Source organism: Coffea eugenioides, unplaced genomic scaffold (genome assembly GCF_003713205.1).
Source record: "Coffea eugenioides isolate CCC68of unplaced genomic scaffold, Ceug_1.0 ScVebR1_928;HRSCAF=1688, whole genome shotgun sequence".
Lineage (NCBI taxonomy): Eukaryota > Viridiplantae > Streptophyta > Magnoliopsida > Gentianales > Rubiaceae > Coffea > Coffea eugenioides.
Window position 1 is genome coordinate 1 of NW_020864808.1, and position 23,921 is coordinate 23,921.

General features: G+C 35.2%; 3 protein-coding genes and 1 long non-coding RNA gene across 6 annotated transcripts; 1 reads left to right on the forward strand and 3 right to left on the reverse strand.

The window, feature by feature from the left end:
• Nucleotides 1-7,817: 7,817 nt before the first annotated feature.
• Nucleotides 7,818-8,765, reverse strand: LOC113759130. Its single transcript, XM_027301703.1, has one exon. The coding sequence runs from the start codon at nt 8,763-8,765 to the stop codon at nt 7,818-7,820; it is 948 nt and encodes a 315-aa protein (XP_027157504.1).
• A 1,544-nt stretch (nt 8,766-10,309) lies between these two features.
• On the forward strand, nt 10,310-17,346 carry LOC113759131 (putative late blight resistance protein homolog R1C-3). The gene is made up of 5 exons (XM_027301704.1): nt 10,310-12,266; nt 13,488-14,179; nt 14,713-16,169; nt 16,900-16,964; nt 17,090-17,346. Exons 1-5 carry the CDS (start codon nt 10,310-10,312, stop codon nt 17,344-17,346), a joined length of 4,428 nt encoding a protein of 1,475 aa, XP_027157505.1.
• A 101-nt stretch (nt 17,347-17,447) lies between these two features.
• On the reverse strand, nt 17,448-21,588 carry LOC113759133 (haloacid dehalogenase-like hydrolase domain-containing protein 3). Of its 2 annotated transcripts, none has more exons than XR_003467003.1 (9): nt 21,397-21,588; nt 21,024-21,140; nt 20,736-20,818; nt 19,220-19,303; nt 19,019-19,094; nt 18,857-18,929; nt 18,428-18,501; nt 18,061-18,149; nt 17,448-17,842 (listed from the first exon to the last, which is right to left on the reverse strand). XR_003467003.1 is itself a non-coding variant. In XM_027301705.1 (9 exons), the coding sequence occupies exons 1-9, from the start codon at nt 21,506-21,508 to the stop codon at nt 17,776-17,778; spliced, it is 780 nt and encodes a 259-aa protein (XP_027157506.1). In that variant the 5' UTR covers nt 21,509-21,583; the 3' UTR covers nt 17,448-17,775. The 2 variants fall into 2 exon arrangements, 1 of the variants encoding a protein (XP_027157506.1); XM_027301705.1 differs by having other exon boundaries at nt 18,061-18,154; nt 21,397-21,583.
• Nucleotides 21,589-22,388: 800 nt separating this feature from the next.
• Nucleotides 22,389-23,919, reverse strand: LOC113759134. Of its 2 annotated transcripts, none has more exons than XR_003467004.1 (4): nt 23,861-23,919; nt 23,167-23,238; nt 22,823-22,971; nt 22,389-22,748 (listed from the first exon to the last, which is right to left on the reverse strand). It is a non-coding gene; the product is annotated as an uncharacterized LOC113759134 (long non-coding RNA). The 2 variants fall into 2 exon arrangements; XR_003467005.1 differs by having other exon boundaries at nt 22,389-22,758.
• Between the last annotated feature and the right edge of the window lie 2 nt (nt 23,920-23,921).

The following is a 23,921-nucleotide window of genomic DNA, read 5'->3' on the forward strand; positions in this document are numbered from 1 at the left end:
TGACCTTTTTTAATTCTTTTGTTTAAATATAATTTAACCAACTTTTTCCTTTTCTTTTTCAACAAAAAACACCATTATCATCTTAGAACCATAGAGAAACACAAGATTTCTTGGTTATTTGTGATTATTTATGTAGTGGATAACTCACTGATGTAATTACTCAATCAAAAAAATACATGTGAAGATTGTATAAATGCATCAAAACACCTTTTTCTTGTTTTGCTTAATCATTGATAGTTGGGGTAGCCGTAAAATTTACAAATTATAAGAATAGTGTTTTTTATTTTAAAAAAAAGGAAAAAGTTGGCTAAATTATATTTAAAAAAGAATAAATAAATGTAAATGCAATAGGGAAAAAATTGCTTTTGAACAAATAAAGAGAAGGAAAAAACATTAAATGGCAAAAATTGGGTAAATTACTAAAGAAAATAAAAAAAAAAAGCAAATGTGAAAATTGTGTGAATGCAAGTACATTATTGTTATTACAATAAAATATTTAAGAAAGTTTATGTGGCAATAAATCATTGGGTGCCTAAAAAGCCCCAAAGCAGAATGATTTTGATATACTTTAAAGTACTAGAAGTGGCAAAATGGATATAAATAGTTTTAGTTAAATGGATAGTGGATCAAATTGATCCAATCCAATTAAAACCATTTAATAAATGGATCTAAATGGATGTCATTTAAATGGATAGTGTAAACCATGATCCATTCATTTATCCATTTACTCTCCCAAATCCTAAATTTAAGATCCAAATGTTTTTTCCCAAAAAATACAGCTCCCCAAAGTTCTATTTTTAAATCACCTAAAACCTTTTGGTAATAACAAATGCTTGTACTACTACTCTATTTCAGTTCTTCATAAAATTAGTTTAGTTCCAAGAAAATTTAACTGCTGTGGTCAATTTAACCTTTCATCATTACTTTAAGTATCATTTTGTAAAGTAATGAACAATTAAGAACTTGGCTACATTTTTATAACTTTTGGATGAATTAAATACGGCTTTACAGTGAAAAGAAGTTTACGTTTCCAGTTTTTTTGCCCTCCTGTTCAAGAGGGATGTCTTGAATAAAAGTGGAGTTTTAATAAGAAATCTTATGTTATTTGACAAGTAAAATATTTTCATCACATGTGCACGTAGTACCTAAAAATGTATGAAACTCCTTATTATACCATTGATATACAAGCTACCTTATATTACTTAGTAAATTAGGTGTCTTTTTTTTTTGGATAGTTGGGTTGGGTGATAAGGGGAGAGATATTGTAAGTATTGAGGATTTGGAAAAAAAAAAAAAAAGAAAGAAGGTTGTCATTTACGTATCTTAACCAATGTTGCGGCGGGACACTCATTAGAAAAATTCTTTTTAATAAATTAAAAAAATTAAAACAATTAAAATTTATTTGACCCAACTGGATTAGCATTCTCGTTTTTCTTTACTTAAGAATGTAAATTGCAATCATTACTACATTTGAGAGTTTAATTTAAAAAAAAAACAAGAGTGGAGACTAAAAAATAATTTTGAAAAGGATGGAAGAAGTCTAGCAAACTAGAAGCAAATAAAATGCAATTGATGTTATGGCAAACTTGGCATATGAGGAAGTTACGAAGGAAAGAATAGATGGTCCCACAAAATTAATTTGATATATGAGGAAGTTATAAAGAAAAGAATAGATGATCCCACAAGATTCTATCCCACTTTTTTATAAATGTGTTTTATGTTTTTTAAGTTAAGTGGATGTATATGGATAACATGGATAATCCATTTAAATCCACCAACATAATTGGATTTAAATGGTTATCCATTTAAAATCATTGAATTTATATGGATCATCCAAATCCATTTAAGGTTGGTTTATATGGATGGATTGGTGGATATGAATCCATTTTGCCACTTCTACTTTAAACTATGTGTGTGAAAGTCAAACCTTTAAAGTAAAATAAACTTGAAGCATGTACTTCAATTGTAACTGTACTATAACAAAACATTGCGATCAGCCCACCTCAAAGATCAAAAGTTTTTTTTTTAAAAAAAAAAAACTTCAAGGGTTTACATTTTTTCTATTATGTTAACAATAGATCAGTCTTAACGGCAAAAGATGAATTTTATATCTAACCAATAGTTACTTCTTCTAGTCTTCTTATGGTGTCAGTATCTAATATCATGATAAAAGTTTACTTTCACTAATCAATTTGAACTTGCATTTAATCATTTTTGGCTTCTTGAGCAGATTCCAAGGAATAGTGCAATACAAAACTTATTAGACTTTTGGAATAGGTAGGAAATCTATTAAGATAAGACATTTGAATCCCTGCCATGTTTGTTGGGCCGGGTGAATTATTTGTAGTTGCATACAACACTTGCATTTTGCAATCCATCATTGCAAGAAAATAATGAAGATATTACGCTTAAGGTATAGATTAATTAGGAAAATTCAACTACAAAAATTAAAAAAACATGCAGTAAAGAACGTGATCAGAATTTACTCAAAATAATGTTTGTAGCTCTTTACTTATTGAAAATAAAATATTTCTAGCTCTCTGCGTTGTTGTTGTCAGTCCATCTACTGAGATTTCTACTTCTTTTGCTTCCCAACTTATAGGAGCTCTTGCTTCCTAATATTCATCTTCTTTTCGCTTCTTCCCAACTTATAGGAGCTCTTGTTTCCTAATATTCATCTTCTTTTTGCTTCTTCCCAATTTACAGGAGTCTTGTTTCCTAATGTTCATACGAAAGTCAAGAAAATCATGCCCCTGAAATTTTTGGATTTTTTCTCTTTTCTTTTCGTTAGTTCCTTCGTATTCTTGTTCGGGTCCATGCTCTAACTTTTTTCAGCTTTGAAATGTTTAAGGAAGAATAGTAGCAGTTGTCATGTCATATTGACATCGGATCATTTAGGATTTTTGTCCACTTAACTAAATTAACTAAAGTTTGGATGATAATTAAAAAAATTGATTTTTTTTTACACCTAATGATAACTGCCCCGAAGATGGACTGTTGGAATGATGGTGACCTGAGGGTGTGCCGGCCAAACCTTTCTCAATTCGGAACTTTCCCCTGGTTCGGACCTTTCAATGTTTCTTCTATTGGTGAAATCATAAACCACTGTCGTTTTGTAAAAAGAGTACTCAGACTATGTTACAAAATTGAAAATGACACGGGGTCCTGTTCACTTCTTAGTTAGTTATTGAGGTTTACTTATAAATCTTGGTTCATCTGTCTAAAAATGTTTAATATACAAACCAATCTTGATAGAAGACTAAAGAAAATGCTAACGAAGCTTAAGTTGCTCTGTGTCATGAAGAAAAGTAACCATAACTATTCTTTAAGCTGAAAGTTTCTTTTCTTTTTTAAGCTTAAACGTATCATGATTCATTCACATTTGATCTAGCTCGGTAAAATAGGGTGAAAGATGCTTATTTCTAAGTATCACATTTCAAAAATTTTATAGTCTAATTACTTTCTTAAGGAGATTTTTAGGGGAATATTTTGAAACGAAAATGAGTAAAAACGAGAAAATCACAAAACTATGTCAGAGGTTACCCTCCCAGAGTGAAGGAATGGGGTGGGTGGTACGGTAGATTATATCTCGCCAGATCATTAGCAGCAATTCTTCTTTTCAGGTTGAGGTTGTTTATTGTACATTTAACCCTTTATTAGCCAAGTCTGAAAAAAAGGAGGAAAAAACATTTCACTTGATAGATTTTCAATGACTTTTAGTATAAATGCAAGACTATGATTTACCCGTTAACAGCAGGATTACGTAATTAAGAGCATCTTATCTAATGAATTAATATTATAAAACTAATGAAATAACAAAATGTGGGGTAAAATAAAATAAGGAGAAGCCGATAAAAGTAGAGAACTATATTTCTTCTATTCACCCAAAAACGATCAAGAATGCACCTCTATTTATAGATACACTGAGAGGTTACAAATTAATTGTATAGGGAGATCAAACCGTCATCCATATCCTTTTATCTTTGGATGGATTCAATAGAAATAAATAAGCTTAATAAACATAGGAGAGTTTAATGGACATTCACTCCCATTTAATTGTTTCATAACACTCCCCCTTGGATGTCCATTACACAAAGAATATGCCTCGTTAAAACCTTACTAGGGAAAAATCCAGTGGGACAAAAATCCCTAGTGAAGGAAAAAGAGTACACTATTCTTGTGTAATAATTTCTCCCCCTGATGCAAACATTATTTGAGATCTTTTAGCCGATGCATTCCAATATTCTTTACCAGTTTCTCAAATGTAGCAGTCAGCAATGCCTTGGTAAACAAATCTGCCAAATTATTATCTGATCGGATTTGTAACACATCAATCTCACCATTCTTCTGTAAATCATGAGTAAAGAAAAATTTTGGTGAAATGTGTTTCGTCCTATCTCCTTTAATATATCCTCCTTTTAATTGAGCTATACAAGCTGCATTATCTTCATATAAAATTGTTGGAGGATTTTCCTTCTCGGAGGATAACCCACAACTCTTCCAGATGTAGTGGGTAATTGATCTTAACCAAACGCATTCTCGACTGGCCTCATGAATTGCTATTATTTTAGCATGATTTGATGAAGTGGCAGTTAAGGATTATTTTGTAGAACGCCAAAAAATGACTGTACCGCCACAAGTAAAGAGATAGCCAGTCTGAGATCGTGCTTTATGTGGGTCAGATAAATACCCAGCATCAGCATAACCAAGCAATTCAGGTTTGGATTTATTTGAATAAAACAAACCAAGATCAATTGTTCCTTGGAGATAGCGAAAAATATGTTTAATACCATTCCAATGTCGTCTTGTAGGCGAGGAACTAAATCTTACTAATAAATTCACCGCAAATGATATATCTGGCCTTGTACAATTAGCAAGATACATTAGCGCACCAATTGCACTGAGATATGGTACTTCAGGACCAAGTATCTCTTCATCTTCCTCTCGTGGTTTAAAAGGATCCTTATTAGGATCTAATGATCTGACGACCATTGGAGTGCTTAATGTATGTGCCTTATCCATATAAAATCGCTTTAATACCTTCTGGGTATAAGCAGTTTGATGGACAAAAATTCCACCTTCTAAATGCTCAATTTGCAAACCAATGCAGAATTTTGTCTTTCCAAAATCTTTGATCTCAAATTCTTTCTTCAAATAGTCGATAGCCTTTTGGATCTCTTCAGAAGTTCCAATCAAATTTAGGTCATCAACATATATAGCAATTATCACAAAATTTGATATATTTCTCTTGATAAAAACACATGGACATATTGGGTCATTGATATAACCTTCTTTAGTTAAACATTCATTGAGGCAGTTATACCACATACGCCCAGATTGTTTGAATCCAAATAAGGACCTTTGTAATTTAATAGAATACACATCTCTAGGATTTGATTTACATGCTTCAGGCATGTTGAATCCTTCAGGGATTCTCATGTAAATATCATTTTCAAGATTTCCATACAAATAAGCAGTGACAACGTCCATCAGATGCATTTCTAGTTTTTCATGCACTGCAAAACTCACAAGATATCTAAATGTGATTGCATCCACTACAGGTGAATACGTTTCATTATAATCAAATCCAGATCTTTGTGAAAATCCTTGAGCTACAAATCTTGCTTTATACCTCACAATTTCATTTTTCTCATTTCTTTTTCTCACAAATACCTATTTATATCCAACTGGCTTTACACCTTCAGGTGTTTGGACTACAGGTCCAAAAACTTTTCTTTTAGCCAGTGAATCCAATTCAGATTGGATCGCATCTTTCCATTTTGACCAATCATTTCTACGTCGACATTCATCAACCGATGTAGGTTCATGATCCTCGTCCTCTATCATAATATCAAGTGTTACATTATATGCAAAAGTACCATCAATAATTATTTCTCTTCGGTTCCAACTTTTTCTTGTAGTGACAAAATTTATTGAATTTTCTATAATTTCATTCTCTTCAAAAGTTGGCTCTTCGGGAGCAACCTCTTCAGGAGGTTGAATTTTGTCACTAATTATGAATTCATTAGATCCTCTTTTCTTTCTAGGATTTTTATCTTTGAAACCAAGAGGTCTCCCACGCTTCAGGCGTGCTTTAGATTCATTAGCACTTGTGATTTGTCTTTCAGGGACATTTATTTTAATTGGAACATTTTCAGCAGGAATATGTGATTTGGTGACTCTTCTGGAGTCACTAAATGCATCCGGCAATTGATTTGCAATATTTTGCAAATGTATGATCCTTTGAACTTCTAGTTCACATTCTTTTGTACGAGGATCCAGGAAATCTAATGAAATTTTCCAAATGATTTCCTTTTTAGGAATTTCCTTTTTTAGTTGATCTTTTCCTCCCCCTAATGTCGGGAAATGTGATTCATCAAAATGACAATCTGCAAATCTTGCAGTAAATAAATCACCTGTCAACGGTTCTATATACTTAATAATTGAAGGTGATTCATATCTGACATATATCCCCAATCTTCTTTGGGGGCCCAATTTACGACGTTGGGGCGGTGCAATTGGAACATAAACTGCACAACCAAATATTCGTAAATGTGAAATATTTGGCTCATAACCAAAAGTCAATTGTAGGGGAGAATAAGTATGATAACTTGTCGGCCTAATCCTCATAAGTGTTGCTGCATGTAATATAGCATGTCCCCAAGCAGATGAAGGAAGCTTAGACCTCATCAACAATGGTCTAGCAATTAATTGAAACCTTTTAATAAATGACTCGGCTAGATCATTTTGTGTGTGAACATAGGCTACAGGATGTTCAACAGTTATTCCAATGGACATGCAATACTCGTCAAAAGCATGTGACGAATATTCACCAGCATTATCTAGACGAATTTTCTTTATTGGATAATCTGGAAATTGTGCTTGCAACTTAATTATTTGAGCGAGCAATCTCGCAAACGCCAGGTTGCGAGTAGATAATAAACATACATGTGACCATCTCGTTGATGCATCAATTAGCACCATAAAATATCGAAATGGTCCACATGGTGGATCTACAGGTCCACATATATCACCATGAATTCGTTCTAGAAATGTAGGGGATTCAGTCCCAGCTTTAACTTGTGATGTTCTAATAATTAATTTTCCTTGGGAGCAAGCAACACAGGAGAATTCATTTGCTTTTAATATCTTTTGATTTTTCAATGAGTGGCCATGCGAATTTTCGATTATTCGTCTCATCATTATAGATCCAGGATATCCGAGACGATCATGCCAAATTATAAAATCATTGGGATGAATAGACTTCTGGTCTACTAAATGATGAATTTCAACTGCACTAATTTGTGCATAATATAAATCAGAAGAAAGTGAAGGTAATTTTTCTAATACACATTTCTCCCTAGAAATGGTATTTGTAATTAATAAAACTTCACCATTTGTCTCATTTATTGTCTCGATGTGATATCCATTTTGGCGGATATCTCTAAAACTCAATAAATTTCTTCAAGACTTGGGAGAAAGTAGTGCATTATTTATGACAATTTTAGTTCCTTCAGGGAGAAATAGAATGGCTCTTCCGGAATCTTCAATCAATTTTGCATTACCACTAATGGTATTAACATTTGTCTCTCCCATTTTCAAATAAGAAAAATATTTTTTAATTTTCAATATAGTGTGCGTGGTAGCACTATCAATGTGACAAATGTCATCATCATTATTATTTAATCCCAAATATTTGATATCCATTTCTTTTTCAGGAAGAAAATTTCAAACAAAAATAAAGATTAATAAAGATGCGAAAATAAATATTAAATAGAAAGAAAATTACATGAAAGATATAAAGTATCATAAAATATCTAAACAATTATAGGATATTTGTTGACATCTTCAGGATGTTCAAAGAAATCAGCTACATTGAGGTGTGTCATATCAACATCATTACCATCATCATAATCATTCTTTTGGTCGATAAAATTTGTCTCGACATTTTTGTCTTTCTTTTTCAAAGAAGCTTGACAAAGGTCAACAAGGTGGTCAGCCGTACAACAGGTACGAGACCAATGACCTTCCATGCCACACCGATAGCATTTTTCTTCATAATTTTTCTTTTCTCCATTTTTCTGATCGTAGTTATTATTCCTCTTTTGAGAAATATTTTGTTGTTTGCCACGGTTGTAATTTTCACGGGGTACAAATCTACTACTATCACGTCCACGGCCACGACCACGTCCACGGCCTCCTCCATGGCTACCTCTACAACCACGTCCACGACCTCGACCAGAATTTTGAAATTGAGTCGCATTCGCTTCAGGGAATGGACTTGCACCAGTTGGTCGGGACTCATGATTTTTCAACAATAATTCATTATTTTGTTCAGCCAAGAGAAGACATGAGATAAGTTCAGAATATTTTTTAAATCCTTTCTCTCGATATTGCTGCTGCAGGAGCATGTTAGAGACATGAAAAGTAGAAAATGTCTTCTCTAACATATCTTCATCAGTGACTTTTTCGCCACTTAATGATAATTGAGAAGTAATTCTGAACATGGCTGAATTATATTCGTTGACAGATTTAAAATCTTGTAGCCGTAAGTGAAGCCAATCATATCGGGCTTTTGGAAGAACGACCAACTTCAGGTGGTCGAATCTTTCTTTCAAATCTCTCCAAAGGACAAGAGGATCTTTAACAGTAAGATACTCTATTTTTAATCCTTCATCTAAATGATGACGAAGGAAAATCATAGCTTTGGCATGGTCTTGGTTTGAAGATTCATTTTTTTCAATAATAGTATTATCAAGACCCATTGCCTCAAGATGAATTTCAACATCTGATACTTATGATAAATAATTTTTTTTAGAAATATTAAGAGGTACGAACTCTTGTTTTGGAAGATTAGTCATAAGAAATTAAAATATATTTATAAGTTAGAAATTTACCTCAATATGTAGTCAAAAGTTGTTCGAGAAAATACCCAATTGTTGATTCGAAATTGGTAGAATCTCGACAGAGTCTTGTGATTCACAATTGCTCAGAAATAGAGTCTCGTGCTGATAACGTATTATAAAACTAATGAAATAACAAGATGTGGGGTAAAATAAAATAAGGAGAAGCCGATAAAAGTAGAGAACTATATTTCTTCTATTCACACCAAAACAATCAAGAATGCACCTCTATTTATAGATACACTGAGGGGTTATAAATTAATTGTATAGGGAGATCAAACCGTCATCCATATCCTTTTATCTTTGGATGGATTCAATAGAAATAAATAAGCTTAATAAACATAGGAGAGTTTAATGGACATTCACTCCCATTTAATTGTTTCAAAACAATTAAATAATTCTCAACTTATAGCGTCCGGGTTTCAACCAACATCATCCTCAATGGTTTATGCTAATGATAGTGATTCTTGTGTTTTTTTTCTTTTCATAATTGCAGATTAAGATGATTACTATGTCAATGTTTAATTAATTATTCCATCGCTTCGATTTTAAGTTTTAGGCCAGTCACAAAATGCAGCCATCAACTTCACTGAAGTTTCCTTTGCAAAAAATTCAATAAATGTTAGAACAAGAAAAAAAAATAAGAAGGGCTCGAATCCGAAAATCTATTAGAAAAATCTGAAAGCAGCCCATAGTTACACCTTAATATTGACGAATTTATTCAGTTTAAGAAGAATGATTATGAGAACTACATGTAAATATCCTTTTAACACACTTTTTTTTTTGGGTCAAATTTCAAGGTTTTCCATAACAAGTTTCCTTGATTTGCAAATTTTTCAACATCTATTTAGTAAAAGTTAGCACCCAAAAAAAAAACAAAAAAAAATTATGAAATTGCGCTTATACTACAAATCATCATCAGCAGTTTCTTAATCTTTCATCATATGGAGAAAGAAACAAGAGATAATCGCATTAAAGTTTTCGGAGAATAATTAGTGTCTCCACTCCACTAATAAATCCTAAACGATGATGATGGTATCCGAGGAGAGTCAACCGTCAAGGTTACTTTAGTGCATTATATTATTCCACGCCTTTAGTGCAAGAGACAAAAAAAGTAGGTTTGATGTTACTTTGTTCGCAAAATTATAAATATTTTGAGCTTTTTGGTGTGCTTGTATAAAATAAACAACTAGATAAACTTTGTTGTTTGATAGTACCCTTTCAAACTTACATTTTGATCATATAAAGTTGATTTAAATATTTTTTATAAATTGTTTTTTTACTCAATTAATGAATAATGTATTAGTACTGGTATTTTGAAAACTACCAAATCATTTCCTTGGGAGGTAGAAACAACCAATCACTTACTGAGAGGTAGAGAGAAATTTGAGAATACTGGAATAGGGATGTCTAAGACAAGAAAGCAGATGGAGTTGATGACTTGCATTGATTCCATCTTAGATAAACTGCGGCTGTTGGTTCCCCAGGGTGATCTCTGCAAGTATGATCGTGCTTTGAATGAGCTGAAGGTGGAGCTTGGGCTAGTGAAAACATTCCTTCTGTGTTACTGGAAATTGGGATATTCCTGGGATCACTTTCAAGATTCTGTTCATAAAAATGGGCAGCAGTTTTACTCTCTTCTTCTTGGATTCGAGGATGATGGATTGTCCCCCAGCGACTTGGCTGGATCAGCTTCAACTTTTGGAGATATTCTAAAGGGTTCTAAGCAAGAAATCAGGAGATCCTATGCCCATATTTTTTATTCCTTATTGGAATCCGTTTTTGAGTCTAGAATCCGACGGAATACAAGAGATTTTGGGCTGTGGAGAGCCTGGACTTTCTGGAGAAGTGAATCATTCGGGACAATGTATTCCAGTACGTTGGATCGCTTATTGGCATCCAGTTCTCCTTTGAGAGATGAGTTCATGGAATCTAGTTCTATTTCAACAGAAGAATTTATGGAATCCAGTGCTCCTCCAAGAGACGATTTCATGGAATTCTTCCACTCCTTGCTAGAGAATTTTGTGGATATTCTCAATTGGGGTGAAGCCTGCGATTCGGAACTTGAAAAACTGTTGGAGCCCTTGCAAGAGAAGCTAGTGTTCCTAAAAAATTTCATTCTCTTTGCTAGGTCGCAAGGCAAGCAGGAGCGGAAACTTATGGAGCACTGTGGAGTTGTGGCTCTGTCTGCAGCCCATCTTTGTCACAGTTGCTGGTTTTTCAGAGATGATAATGAAGTTTTTGTTGAAATCAGCTTCAAGATTGATGAAGTAAAAGATCAGATCAAGCCTGTTGTTGAGCAAGTCCGTTTGGCTTATATCAGCATCTTGGAATCTAAGTCTTCATCACTTGGGATGTCTACCAAGGCTAATATGTCTATAGTGGGGGGTTTTGTAGGTTCTCTCCTAGGTAATCTTTGGGAGTTTCTCGTAAAGTGTCCTACCTGGTTTACTTCATCTCTAAAGCATCAAATTCGGATACTCTACGAGGGACTGCAGTTCTTGAGAGGCATTTTGATGAAGCAGCAAGAGGATTATGATGGGCTTCCTGGAGGAATCAAGGATCGCATTGTGGCTGTGGTCAATGATGCTGGGATTGTAATTTTCTCACTATATCAGGACAATATCCGAGAAGCTTCAGCCATGGAAATAGATCTTAAGCTCTTTTGTTTACTGGAGAAGATCAAGCTTGTTAAGGCAGAAATTGAGAAAAAGTATCCTGCGGCATCAAGGTCCAAATTTCCTACAACCAATGCATTAGAGTTGATCGATCTTGTTCTAGAAAAGTTGAAGGAACTGGAAAGCTGTGAAGTTGATCCAATATTTTCTTTTGCAAAGGGTGGAGTTGACTTCTTAAATTCATACTTGAACAAGATCCAATGCCCGAGAGTTGACCGACCTTTTCCCATTAGGTCTCCTGGGGTACCATATGGGGCACCACTTCGACCTTGGGAGAAAACAACCTCGGACGTTGATGTGGAGCAGCAGATCAAGCTTGAAAAGCTCCAACATAAAAAGATGCAAGCCAATGTCCCATTCTTAACGTCATTCTTGGAGAATAATTTGGAGCAGCACATCAAGAATGAAAAGCACCAACTTCAGACGATGAAAGGTGATCTTGTATCTTTAAGATCATTATTGGAAGAAAATGGGGAGCAACACAGCCATCACGAAGGTCCCCATGCCCTTTGGAGTCATGTTATAGAGGTTGCATACAAGGCAGAGTTTGTCATCGAATCCTTATTAGCTGGAGATATCTCATTCTACTCTCTGATGTTATTTGATGATATTGCACGAGAAATTAAGCTCGTCAAAAGTCTAGCCCAGGAAGCTACCAAGATTCCGAGGCATGTGCCATCACAAGGTAACATCTCAACAATAATCGAATGGATCACAATTGAGAGTGTTTAGATAGTACATTGATTTCAAATAATATTTCACAACACACTTTTTTATATTCTTAACTATCCTTTTAGAATTAATTACAGTTTGTCCCCTTGAACTTGACCATTTATAACACTTTGCCCCCCTGAACTTTGAATATATACACCTTGCCCCCTTCATTGATTAGGTCAAATGTTAATGATGAATTTTTTATCTAAAATTTTAACAAAATGATATTAATGCCCTTACATAATAGTTCAAGAATAATGCTATATTTTTAATCATAATATGAAACATTTTATTAGAAAAAACAGAAAGTCATATGATTTAAATAATTAAAAAATAAAAGGTGGTATAATACCAAAGAATTGAAAAATCATATTGTGGAAAAAAATAATTTAAAAAATTCCTAAAGCATCTGCACAAGTTTTCCATCGCTTATCTTTCTTCCTTTAAATTGTAAATGGATTAGTTTTGATAATTTTCATTTACTTTGCAACTTTCATCAGATTTTTACGGGTCAATAAGATGCTTTTTAGTAATTTTATACTACATTCACACCTTGCTTTGTATTGTTTGCATTCTACATTTAAAAAACTAAAAATTAAATAAATACGCTTTCAATACATTTTTATTTTTAATCATGCTTTTATCTCATATAAAATCCATTAAAAAGTGCTATAATAAAAAAAATATAAGCAAATAATTTTCATTCCAAATTTACTAATTAATTTCATATTATTCAACACAAGTAGTGCTATCAGCATTGAGATAAACACATTGAGATGTTTAGACTTCCTTTTGTGAATTATTTAATTCATTTTAGTGTTAAAAGATAGAAATGCATAGTATAATTGTGTTTAAATGCATTTAGCAATTATTAAAGAAATAGGTATTTATTATGTTACAATTACTATGTGTGTTTAAGAATTAACCAGGAATACTTTGATTATAAAAAAAATAAATTCATTTTAACCCCGTCAAAAAGTTGACCACAAGGAATGGAGCGTATATATATTTGAAATTTAGGGAGCAAAGTGTTACAAGGACCCAAATTCAAAGGGACAAAGTGCAATTAACCCATTTTTAATCTCACTATTGATTTCAAATAATAATATTTTAAATAAAACTCTATCCAATATGTTAGCACTCCATTTTGTATTTGTGATATTTCATTCTCTTTTTAATTTTTTGGAAACAGTAAGAAGCCAGACGAATGGAGCGTCCGACCAGGTGTCATCATCGGTTAGTATCTCAACAGTCGATAAAGCTGAGGTGGCCTTGCAGGATGAGGAGGACGCAATAATTGACAAACTTATAAACGGTCCAAAGCAGCTGGACATCATCTCCATTGTGGGTATGGCTGGGCTAGGCAAGACGTTTTTGGCACGAAGAGTTTACCGTGATCCTAAAGTTACATCTCACTTCCACATTCGGGCATGGTGTTGTATCTCCCAAACATATTGCAAGAAAGATTTGCTGCTTCAGATTTTGGCTTGCATTAACCAGAAAACTCAATTTTCTGAGATGAACCAAGATGATTTGGCTGACAAACTCCGTAAATGTTTGAGTCGAAACAAGTATCTCATAGTTCTGGATGATGTTTGGGACACTGAGGCATTGAATGCTTTGAGATTATCGTTCCCAGATCACACAATTGGAAGCAGGATTCTCTTAACAAGTCGAGATCATGGGATTTGTGGTACACCTCACCGACTTCGGCCACTTGAAGAACCAGAAAGCTGGGATTTACTACAGAAGAAGCTGGCAATTATTAGAAAAAATGACTACGCTCCAGAACTGGAAGTTCCTGGGAGGCAAATAGCAGAAAATTGTAAAGGGTTGCCTCTATCAATTGTCATCATATCTGGAATTCTTGCTAGTCTTGATCGAGTTGGTTGCATGGTTCAAAGTCGCGGTCGCGGTCGCGGTCGCGGCTTGGAACGTTCCACATCGGTCTCGGCATATCGGTCACGGTCTCGGTGAGACGCAAATTTTAAAGAATTTAATATTCTAAAAATTGTTAATAATATAAAAAAAGTATGTTAAACAAAAATAATAAAAAATAGCCAAAGAAATGGCCGAATCAATCCGTCACGGTGTAACTCGGCCGATTTCTCGTCTTGACTCGGGATAACTCGGAGTGACTCGGTGTGACTCGGCCGAGTCAATCCGTCGCGGTGACGTCTCGGCCGATTTCTCGGCGAGATGAGTATCTCGGTCTCGATTCGTCTCGGTCTCGTCTCGGACTAGGCCGAGACGGTGACGACTCGGCCGAGTCGTCTCGGTCTCGGCCGAGTCTTCGAACCATGGTTGGTTGGGAAGAAGTTGCAGAAAGGCTGAATTCAAACAAGAAGATTGGTGCCACAGACCAGTGCAAGAGTATATTAGAGCTCAGTTATATACATCTACCTGAACATTTGAAGCCATGCCTTATTTACTTTGGAGCATTCAGCGAAGATCACGAAATTTCTATCCAGAGGTTGATGTGGTTGTGGATCGCCGAAGGATTTGTGCAGAAAAATGAGTCAGAGAGCCCAGAAAAAATAGCAGAAGGCTACATAATGGCTCTAATTAACAGAAGCTTGGTTATGGCGGGGAAACAAAGATCCACAGGTGGGGTCAAGACGTGCTGCATCCATGATTTGTTGCATGTATTTTGTTTGGAAAAGGCCAAAGATCAAAATTTTCTGCAGTTGATACGAGGTTACGATGGATTTCTCAAACTTGATGAGTCACAGCACCTGCGTCGACTATCCGTTCAGTCTCAACCAAAGCATTTTGTGAAATCAAGGATATTTTGTCCTCGTATACGCTCTCTACTACATGCTTCCCGTGGGGTTGGGAGCCGTGAAGTGTTGTACCTTTTATCCTTCGTTTTTCACCTAAAACTTCTAAGAGTCTTGGATTTGGGACAAATTAGTCTAGGCACTGCTTTCCCGAGTGAAATAAGCTTGCTCGTCCGGCTGAGGTTCTTGGCAATTCTAGGTTGGCTCAAGGGCGACATTCCATCCTCACTCGAAAGACTCTCAAATTTGGAAACTTTTTTAGTGACAACACATGATTCTGGTGTTGGTCTCTCTTTACTGCTAGATACTTTAGTGAAAATGCAGAAATTGAGGCATCTACATGTACGTGGTGCTTTGATCGATCTTAGGTCGGCCAATGACGACACTGAATGCTCCTCCAGAGTATGCAATTTAGATACCTTTTCCACTTTAAAGCTTTATCTGGGGAAAAGCTCGGAGAAGACGATCATGAAGTTTCCAAATATCCGCAAGCTAAAATGCTGTCTCTTGCCATCACCATCAGAAGAATCCACTAGTGACAGCAACATGGTCGTGTCAATGCACCTTCTGAGTCAACTAGAATCACTAAAGCTGCTTCTGGGTAAAGTGACTGCGCATCCCATCGAGTATCATCTGCCCTCGAATCTTAAGAAGTTGACACTGGAGGACTTCTCATGGAGCATAATGTCCGCAATCAGAAAGCTACCAAATCTCGAGGCTCTTAAATTACTCCGACAAGCTGATGGGGTAAAGGAGTGGGACATGGAAGGCATGGAAGAAGAAGAAGTCTTCCCAGCACTCAAGTTCTTGAAATTGAAAGATTTGAGCATTGTCAAGTGGATGGGATCAGGAGATCACTTTCCCAGTCTTGAGAGATTAATAATGGAAGGTTGTGCAGAATTGGAAGAGCTCCCTTCTTGTTTACAGGAAACTTTAACTCTTCAATTCATTGAGGTGCGTGGATGTCTCTATTCTGCTGGGGATTTAGTTCGAGAGATTAAGCAACAGCAGATAGACTATGGAAATCAGGATCTGAAAATCCTTATCTCAGAAGAAATGGAGGAGTCAGATGGAGATTCAGATGGATGGTCATGGTAAAGATCGTCTGCCTCAAGTGTTACTATTATCTTCTGTATGGTTTTACTGAGAATGATGTAATAGTTTTCGTTTCATTTCATGCATATGTTGCGATGTATTAGTATCAAATGAATGTACTAGTACTTTGATTAAATCGCATAAGGATTTGTGATGAAGAGTGAGTCAGAGAACCTAGAGAAAATAGCAGAAGGTTATGTAATGGCTCTAACAAATTGAAGTTTGGTTATGGTGGGGCAACAAAGATCCGTAGGTGGTGTCAAGACATGCCACATTCATGATTTGTTGCATGTGTTTTGTCTGCGAAAAGCCAAAGATCAAAATTTTCTACAGTTTATAGGAGTGTATGATGTGCTTCGTAAAGTTGAGGAGCCATACGACCTATATTGTTCTCAAGGTGTTGGGATTCGTGAAGTGTTAAGACTGTTTGTCCTTCATTTTTCACTTGAAACTTCTTAGTGCGTTGGTTCTGCTTTCCCGACTGAATTGAGCTGAGCTAGTGGAGCTGAGGTATTTGGAAATTGTAGGTTGGTTCAAGGACAACATTCCATCATCACTAGAAATTGAGGATATTTTGTCATGGTCAGATGGAGATTATGAGGGATGATCTGTTTAGCATGAAAGATGAGTGTGAAAATCTTCTGTATGGCATTGCTTAGAATGATGTACTCTGTTTTCCCTTTTCTTCGGTTGCTGCATTGCATATGTATGTTGAAATCTGTCTTGAAGGAATGCACCCTTTGATAAAATTGTGCGGAATGGTTCTACTTACATCTCAAGTATCCGTGGAGTTTGTTTGTCATAACATAAATTTAACCTAAGGAGTTATATGGAATAAAACATGTTTCGTATTAGTGTTACTGGAGAGCAGGAGTCTACAATTGATGCAATCTTATTTTGATGCTTAGTCATGTGACAGGCTGTGGCAGTGATGGTATGTGCATCTTGGACATGTTTTGTCATCCTGTGCTTTTAACCAAGTATCATGACCGCTACTTTGAATGGACTGCTGGGGTAATGGTGCCTTTCCGTCTGCTGGGAAAGGCGGTCGAGAGTAAGAACCAAGATGGAAAGACTCTGGCCAAAGCTTGTGAATCTCAGGCATGTCTCTCTCAATCTTACCAGAGGTTTGCTCTCCAAAAGTGTTGGAGCAGGATAATTCAATCCCTTTTCTGAAGATTATTGTAGTTGGCATCATACAATTTCTAGTCGATGTAAAAATAAATAAATAAATTGAAGTACATCAAGATACAGTAACAAAACGTATTTAAAGAGACATAACTTAATCAAAGAAATAACTTCTCATACTTAACATATCTTTTAAAAACTTTACAATAAAAGAACTGCACAGCTATCTAGCTTGTGCTTGACAACTTGTTTATAAAGCAAAGCACTGGCAAAGTAAAACCATTGGACTCTAAAGGTGAAAGAATCTAGACTAGAGTAGTAATGTGCACGAGTCCTGTCAACACAAAGGAGAGTGGAACCAAGATTTGCTTCATGCAGCGTCAGGAGGAGGACAAGGATGAATGAAGATTGGTTTTTCTTTTACTCTCATTTCTGGTTCATCAAAAAATGGTCTAACTCTGCTTCATGCTTGGAAAGTCAGGTTTCTGTGAGAAGCAAGCGACTTTGTATATCTGCAAATGTCTTCACATCAGTGCCCCATAACCTGTTTATTTAGAATTAGTACATTGTTAGACTAATATGTCAACCATTCACTTCCAGAACAAAATTTCAAAGTTCAACAATAATTGGATAAATAACATATCATAACCGTTCGAGAAAATATTTTGTGAATCTTGCTGAGTAATAAATATGGTAAATGTGTGAGTGACGTCGCGGTGAACAAATGATGTGTCTAAGGACTCAGATAATTCTTCAACTAACCAGCAGTCGATCCCAATAGCATTAGCTCCTTCTTTATCAGCCTTTTCATCATCTCCAACATGAACTGCTCTTCTAGCTTCCACAGACATCTGATCTACAACAAGGTCAAACCATACATATACCTCATATCCACTTCTAACATCTTCAACACATGCTTCGGTATTAGACAAATGAATTTTTGATTTAAATGAAACAAGGATGTGGAGATCCTCAGTCAAGCAAGGATTGCTGCATCACAGAATCTATGGAAACTAGGCAGTTAAAGAAGAGAGATCGGAAAATTCCATATATATATATATGTATATATGTATAAATAGATTGTCTGCCATCATGTTTTGTTCGAATTAAGATGCCATGGAACACATACCTAGAGCAGATTTAAAGATATGTGCATCTGGTTTTTCATATCCAACCTCTGAAGATATGGCGACAGCATCAAATCTGTTTGAAAAAGAGCAAAAGATCATGAACCGTGAAATAAAGTACATAATTTATCCACATTCCATATCATACATGCCTGGAAATTACCTCAAATGCCAAAGGCAAACAAAGTTAAGACTTTCCCCCACGTGAGCAGGGGTTTCCATAATGATACGAGTGTCATTCTACGTATGAAGAACATTCCACTATCCTACATGACACAGGCATTTACTCCTGAGTCATACTTCTTAAAGGCTAGAATTTTCATTCCAGGACATGGAATACCTAGTCCTCATTATTCAGAGAAAGCTAAAACCACACCTATCCAGGTTATTTTGAATATTGAACAACAGGAAAGTGTGACATGGGTACTTACAGATCTAATACATTGAGATCTTTCAATAGCTTCCTCAAGCGAGTGTCAAAATTTGACACGACAGCCAGTTTCACTGTATAATGTTGAAGAAAATCAGAAACAAAGAGAAGGAAAAGAGATACAGTCAATTACTAATACATAGTAACAGACAAAGATGATAACCTCCAGAATCTTTCAGAACCAACATTGTCTCATAGGCTCCAGCTGGTAGATGCCATGCATTACCATTGGCATAGTACTGATAAAAATGTATTATTTAGTTAAGGATAATTATTTTGACTTTTAAACTTGTTCCAATCTCTTAGTAATAAAAAAATCTTTTGAGGATATACTGCAAGTAGCTCAAGCCAAAGAAATTATTACCTCATAAACTTCTTCAAAATAATCATCATTGTTGTACCCAGTGGCCTCAGAAACAAGAAGTTTCCAAAATGGCTTCGCATCGCCCTGTCAGTTAGGTAACATCTGTCAATAAAACCAATAGTTGAAACTTTATAGTGGGGAACTACAGCTACTATATATGCGTCAAGGAACATAACATCTTCTGTTAATTGTATAATGTTGTGCAATTACTGCCAAAATGATGATGGAGAAATAAAAAAGGTTGTTTGCACTTGCAAGCTTCACTTTAAGAACTAAACCTAAAGCGAGCAAAATATCTGGAAGGACACTTCTTTTTGGTAACCTGTTTGTCTTTGTTGTTCCCATCATAGATGTAACTACTTCAACTATGTGCAGACATCAACAACAATTGGCAGAGCCATGACCAATCACCTACTTTTCCCCCTTATTTTAGAGCAAAATGATGGAAGCATGAGTTTCAATGGCAAGCAAGAGTATAGCATGCTGAAATATGCGATGCATGAATTAATTTTTGGACACTTATCTTCAATCATGTAAATACACGAATATCTGCCAGCATGAAAGATGTCTTTTTGGTTTAGGAATTATCCGTTTACTTTGGGAAAAAGATTTTAACTCCCGTTAAACGACACCTGCAGAAACATATTGACTCATTTGTCCTGGAACGCTCTAACAAATTAATAATGAGGAACATGTGGTGACTGCACAACAATCCCTCCTCTAATATAATTTTTCTAGTCCACCATTATCCCATGGTTAGATAATGCAACTTGCTAGGGGAAAAAAGGGAAATCAAGTTTATACTTTAAACAAACCAAAGTATCATACGCACCATGGTAAATTGCTGAAGCACAATGTAAGCATTGTTTTACTCGGAAATGTTGTGCAACCTAAGCTTTTTGCTAAATCTCTGTAAATTTCTGTGGGCAGGGACTCCAGGTTAAGGGGGAAATTGAATCAGCCAAGGGAACACAGAATCAGCCATAGCTGGACAAGAAGTATAGTGTGATCCTATGGGATTTATCAGGGGAGGTTGTCATAGCTGCAAATATGAGATTATGCAGCGCATTAAGGATTACTGTGTTTTTATAAGTAGGGTTCATAATTTTGGTCGATTGATGGTGTCCATGGTAGCGGTCAAGTGGCAGACTGACTAGTAACTAGTAAAGTCAGAATTAGTTGTTACAGCAACAAAAGATTTCCCAAGATCATTTTCTGTTACATCAAGATACCTGCAAACTAGTTACACAACAAAGTAGAAAATCCCACTGTATTAGTTCATAATTTCAGTGTTTTCACTTTTGGACGTTTACCCCGCTGTATAAATTTCTTAATTTCATCTAATATAAGCACAAGAAGCACATGCGAATGACCGAAAGATAACCCACACATAGTTGGAGAAATGAAAAGTTGAGAATATTGCATCAATCAAATAAAGAAGCCATCAAATTGTTATTCCAATAAAATTTGAAAATTAAGTGGTTGTCAATTATCTGAGCTGTAAAAAGTGGCAAACCTGGTAACGCAGTTTTTCAGGCCATGGAGCAGAAAAAGCTCTTTTAAAACCTTGCTTTATTTCAGCTGGAGTAGTTTGAAGACCTGTCATCACCAAATAACATACAAGAAAGTTGCAACCAAAACCAAGCCAATAATCAGCTATGCTTTCAGTCACCAATCAATTCATAGGCAACCCTTCAAGAGAAAGAAAATGCCAACCCAAAAAAAAAAAAACTGTTTTCTTGAATAATTTACCTCTAATCACATGTTTAACATTGGAAATATTCCATCAGGAAAATAAACTAACCATATTTTTTCCCAATTTCAGCATAAGTCTGTTCAACTGGCTTTGGAAGCTGCAAAAGGGTACCCCCAGCGTCTAATAGCAACCCATCATATGCTTTCTTCACCAATCTTTCTCCTCCTACCAGAAATCCAATCCAAAAGAAAAGGTTCTTAAATTTCCAGTAATTTTAACTCCAATTAGCCAACACCACTGCAGTAAAACCCACAATCTTAAAAATCAAAAAGAGAAGATTAGTCTTTCCCAAATGGTACAAAGTTCACAAATTTCAACCAAGATTGGATTTTTTTCTTCTTATTTTTTTTTTTAACCTTTTTTATATTTGAAACGGGGATTACTTCAGATGGGATTGCAATTTGAGTGGAGCTTTGCTCACCTGTGTGAATTTTGGCAATTGGGAGGAGTGAAAACGAAGATCGAACAGAACGAGAATGAGGGATCCTGAGACTGAAGGACTTAAGAGCTCTGAAGATATTGCAGGCCTCCATTTGTATTCTTCAAGTTCAGAAATGAGAGAATTGCAGAAAGGATCAAAATAGTAGAGAAAACTGTACCGATTCTAAAGGCGTGATTATCTTTGGCTCATTATACACGCCTTTAAACCTGCTCTAGGAAAGAACAAAGAATGACTCCTTGATGTAGATTACAATGGCTAGCTCAACGCGTGACGTTTAAAAATCCAATAACTGCGCCTTTAGTAGTATGTTGTTGAAAGCGTGGCGCAGCTTGTATAAAATTAGAGGCGCCTTTGAAAAGCGTGTAGCATCTGTTGCTGGCTTCCATTTGAACACTCCGGAATTACAAAGAAAATTTGAAAATTTTGTGAATTAAACACCTGAAGTAGTGTTTTAAGGCTGTTGTAGTTGTTTGCAATCTTTTGAAAGTTACTTAAAAGAAAAAGGAAAATGTTAAAATGTCTTTACAAACCTTGGTCTTTTTTCACATTGCAGCACATACACACACAATAAAAGCAAAAACTTAAGTATCTTTTTCTTGAGAAAAAAAAGAAAAGAAAAAATATTAAAATTATATATATTTATATATATATATATGTATATATATATTAGCTTGTCTTTTAATACTTAATGATGGAGGCGAATAACAGATTATTTGAAATAACATTTTCCAAAAACACTATAGCACTTTTTTGATGCAGTGTATATAAGATAAAAAAAATAATTGCAAGAATAAAAATGTTGTTGAAAAATGTGTTTGTAATGTAATCAAATAAATTTTGACAAACAAACTACCATCCAAACACATCCAAGATACTGTGGTGATTATCACCAAGCTTTTTGTCTTGTCATTTTTCCATTTTTTGACAGGAGATTTTGAAGTAATTAAGAGCAGTTTAGTGTGGTGTCATTATAACAAACTTGTAGCTGCTTCATCGGTTGCCTCATTGAACTATTTCCAGTAATAGTATTCCAAGATTGCCAGCACCTGGAGTAATGATCTTTAATGTTGCTACTGCTCTAGTAAATGTAGAGTAATATCCATGTACAAGGAAAGAGTCAATTACTGAAACTTTTCCAGTAAGAGACCAAACCATCAAAGCTGAATCATATTTACCAAAACTCAATTGAGAAATCTGGAGATTGTGCTAAGCCTACAAGAAGTACCAAAACTTGAGGTTGTATATGTGCTTAGATGAGAGATCAAAATGATTCAAAACATTCAAATCCAGGCTATTCTGCATGCCAAACGCCGTGTAACTGAGCAGACAACCTGCAGAACACTAGGGTCGAACCATCAGGGATGATTCTGTAATAGTAAGTGAGATATAGGAAACCAAAGTTTACCATTTAGTCAAACAGCCCCTCAGAAGATGGGTGATGATGAATGGCCAAGGGGATATGAAATTAGGCCGAATTTCTGACCAAAGACATTTCCACTGCAGTATTTTGTTGATTTAAAAACCTCACGGCAGAAGAGCACCATATGTACAGACCTGGAGTCAGAAATTCAAGTGACACGCAATCTGTAAGAAGCTGCAGTAAGTATCACACTTGCAGCAAAGTGGAAGTTTGATTTTTCACCTTTTGACTTTTAAAGCAAATTGTCATATCACACTACTTGCTATATTTAGACACTATCAAAAAGAGGTTGAGGATGAAGAAACAAGAAATACGTTACTACACCTTACCTTTCAATGAACAGGGGGAGGTTAGAGTTCTCTATGGTGAAACAACTTTACCAGTGACCTGCGCTCACAGTCCTGAATGAATAGTTTACAGGTTATATAGTTACAGTATCTGGTCGATTTACTTTAAATTAAAAACACATACAATCTCAGAGTAATATTAGTAGCAATAAGCAATCCAAACAAATGGGATCGCAATAGCAATCAGACTCCTTAAAGGAACATATTGACAAAATCAATCAGTGAGAAATAATTCACTAATCAATCAGTGAGAAATAATTCACTAGTAAGCGTGTACATATAATGCTTGACAAGTAAGATGCAGTGTTTTATAGTTCTAAGTGAGGGTTGAATGACCTTGTAAAGGATGTGATGAGCATTTCATTTTTGTTTCCAAGGCTTAATAGAAATTTAAACACACTAAAGCACATACGCGTGTATTCAAGTACATTCAAAGGCAAAACTACATCTGGAAACAAGAATGAAATAATGAAATAATGCAGCACACAGAGAAACAGAAGAATTAACGTGGCCAAATTATGGCGAAAGAAACACATTCTTCAAGATATAAATTCTAGCATTGATACAGACTTCTAAAGGGTAAAACGGAATTAAATTAGTTAAAACATTAGGCTCCAATAGACCCACAGCTTCACCCATGAGGAGAAAAAGGGAACAGCTGAAGCAGGCATCTCACCTTAAACATGTATAAGCGGAAAGGTCTATCTGGATTCATTCTCTTAAGTTTCAAATAAGTA

What these genes read in the sequence shown, in the direction of transcription:
- LOC113759131 (XM_027301704.1), top strand. Translation starts at nt 10,310, where the DNA reads ATGTCTAAGACAAGAAAGCAGATGGAGTTGATGACTTGCATTGATTCC. An exon ending in GAGGCATGTGCCATCACAAG is followed by an intron (nt 12,267 to 13,487) that starts GTAACATCTCAA and finishes TTTTGGAAACAG; the next exon opens with TAAGAAGCCAGACGAATGGA. An exon ending in GATTCAGATGGATGGTCATG is followed by an intron (nt 16,170 to 16,899) that starts GTAAAGATCGTC and finishes TCTGTCTTGAAG; the next exon opens with GAATGCACCCTTTGATAAAA.
- LOC113759133 (XM_027301705.1), bottom strand. Translation starts at nt 21,508, where the DNA reads ATGGAGGCCTGCAATATCTTCAGAGCTCTTAAGTCCTTCAGTCTCAGG. An exon ending in TGAAATTGGGAAAAAATATG is followed by an intron (nt 20,819 to 21,023) that starts GTTAGTTTATTT and finishes TGGTGATGACAG; the next exon opens with GTCTTCAAACTACTCCAGCT. An exon ending in GGTTCTGAAAGATTCTGGAG is followed by an intron (nt 18,930 to 19,018) that starts GTTATCATCTTT and finishes AACATTATACAG; the next exon opens with TGAAACTGGCTGTCGTGTCA.
- LOC113759130 (XM_027301703.1), bottom strand. Translation starts at nt 8,765, where the DNA reads ATGGGTCTTGATAATACTATTATTGAAAAAAATGAATCTTCAAACCAA.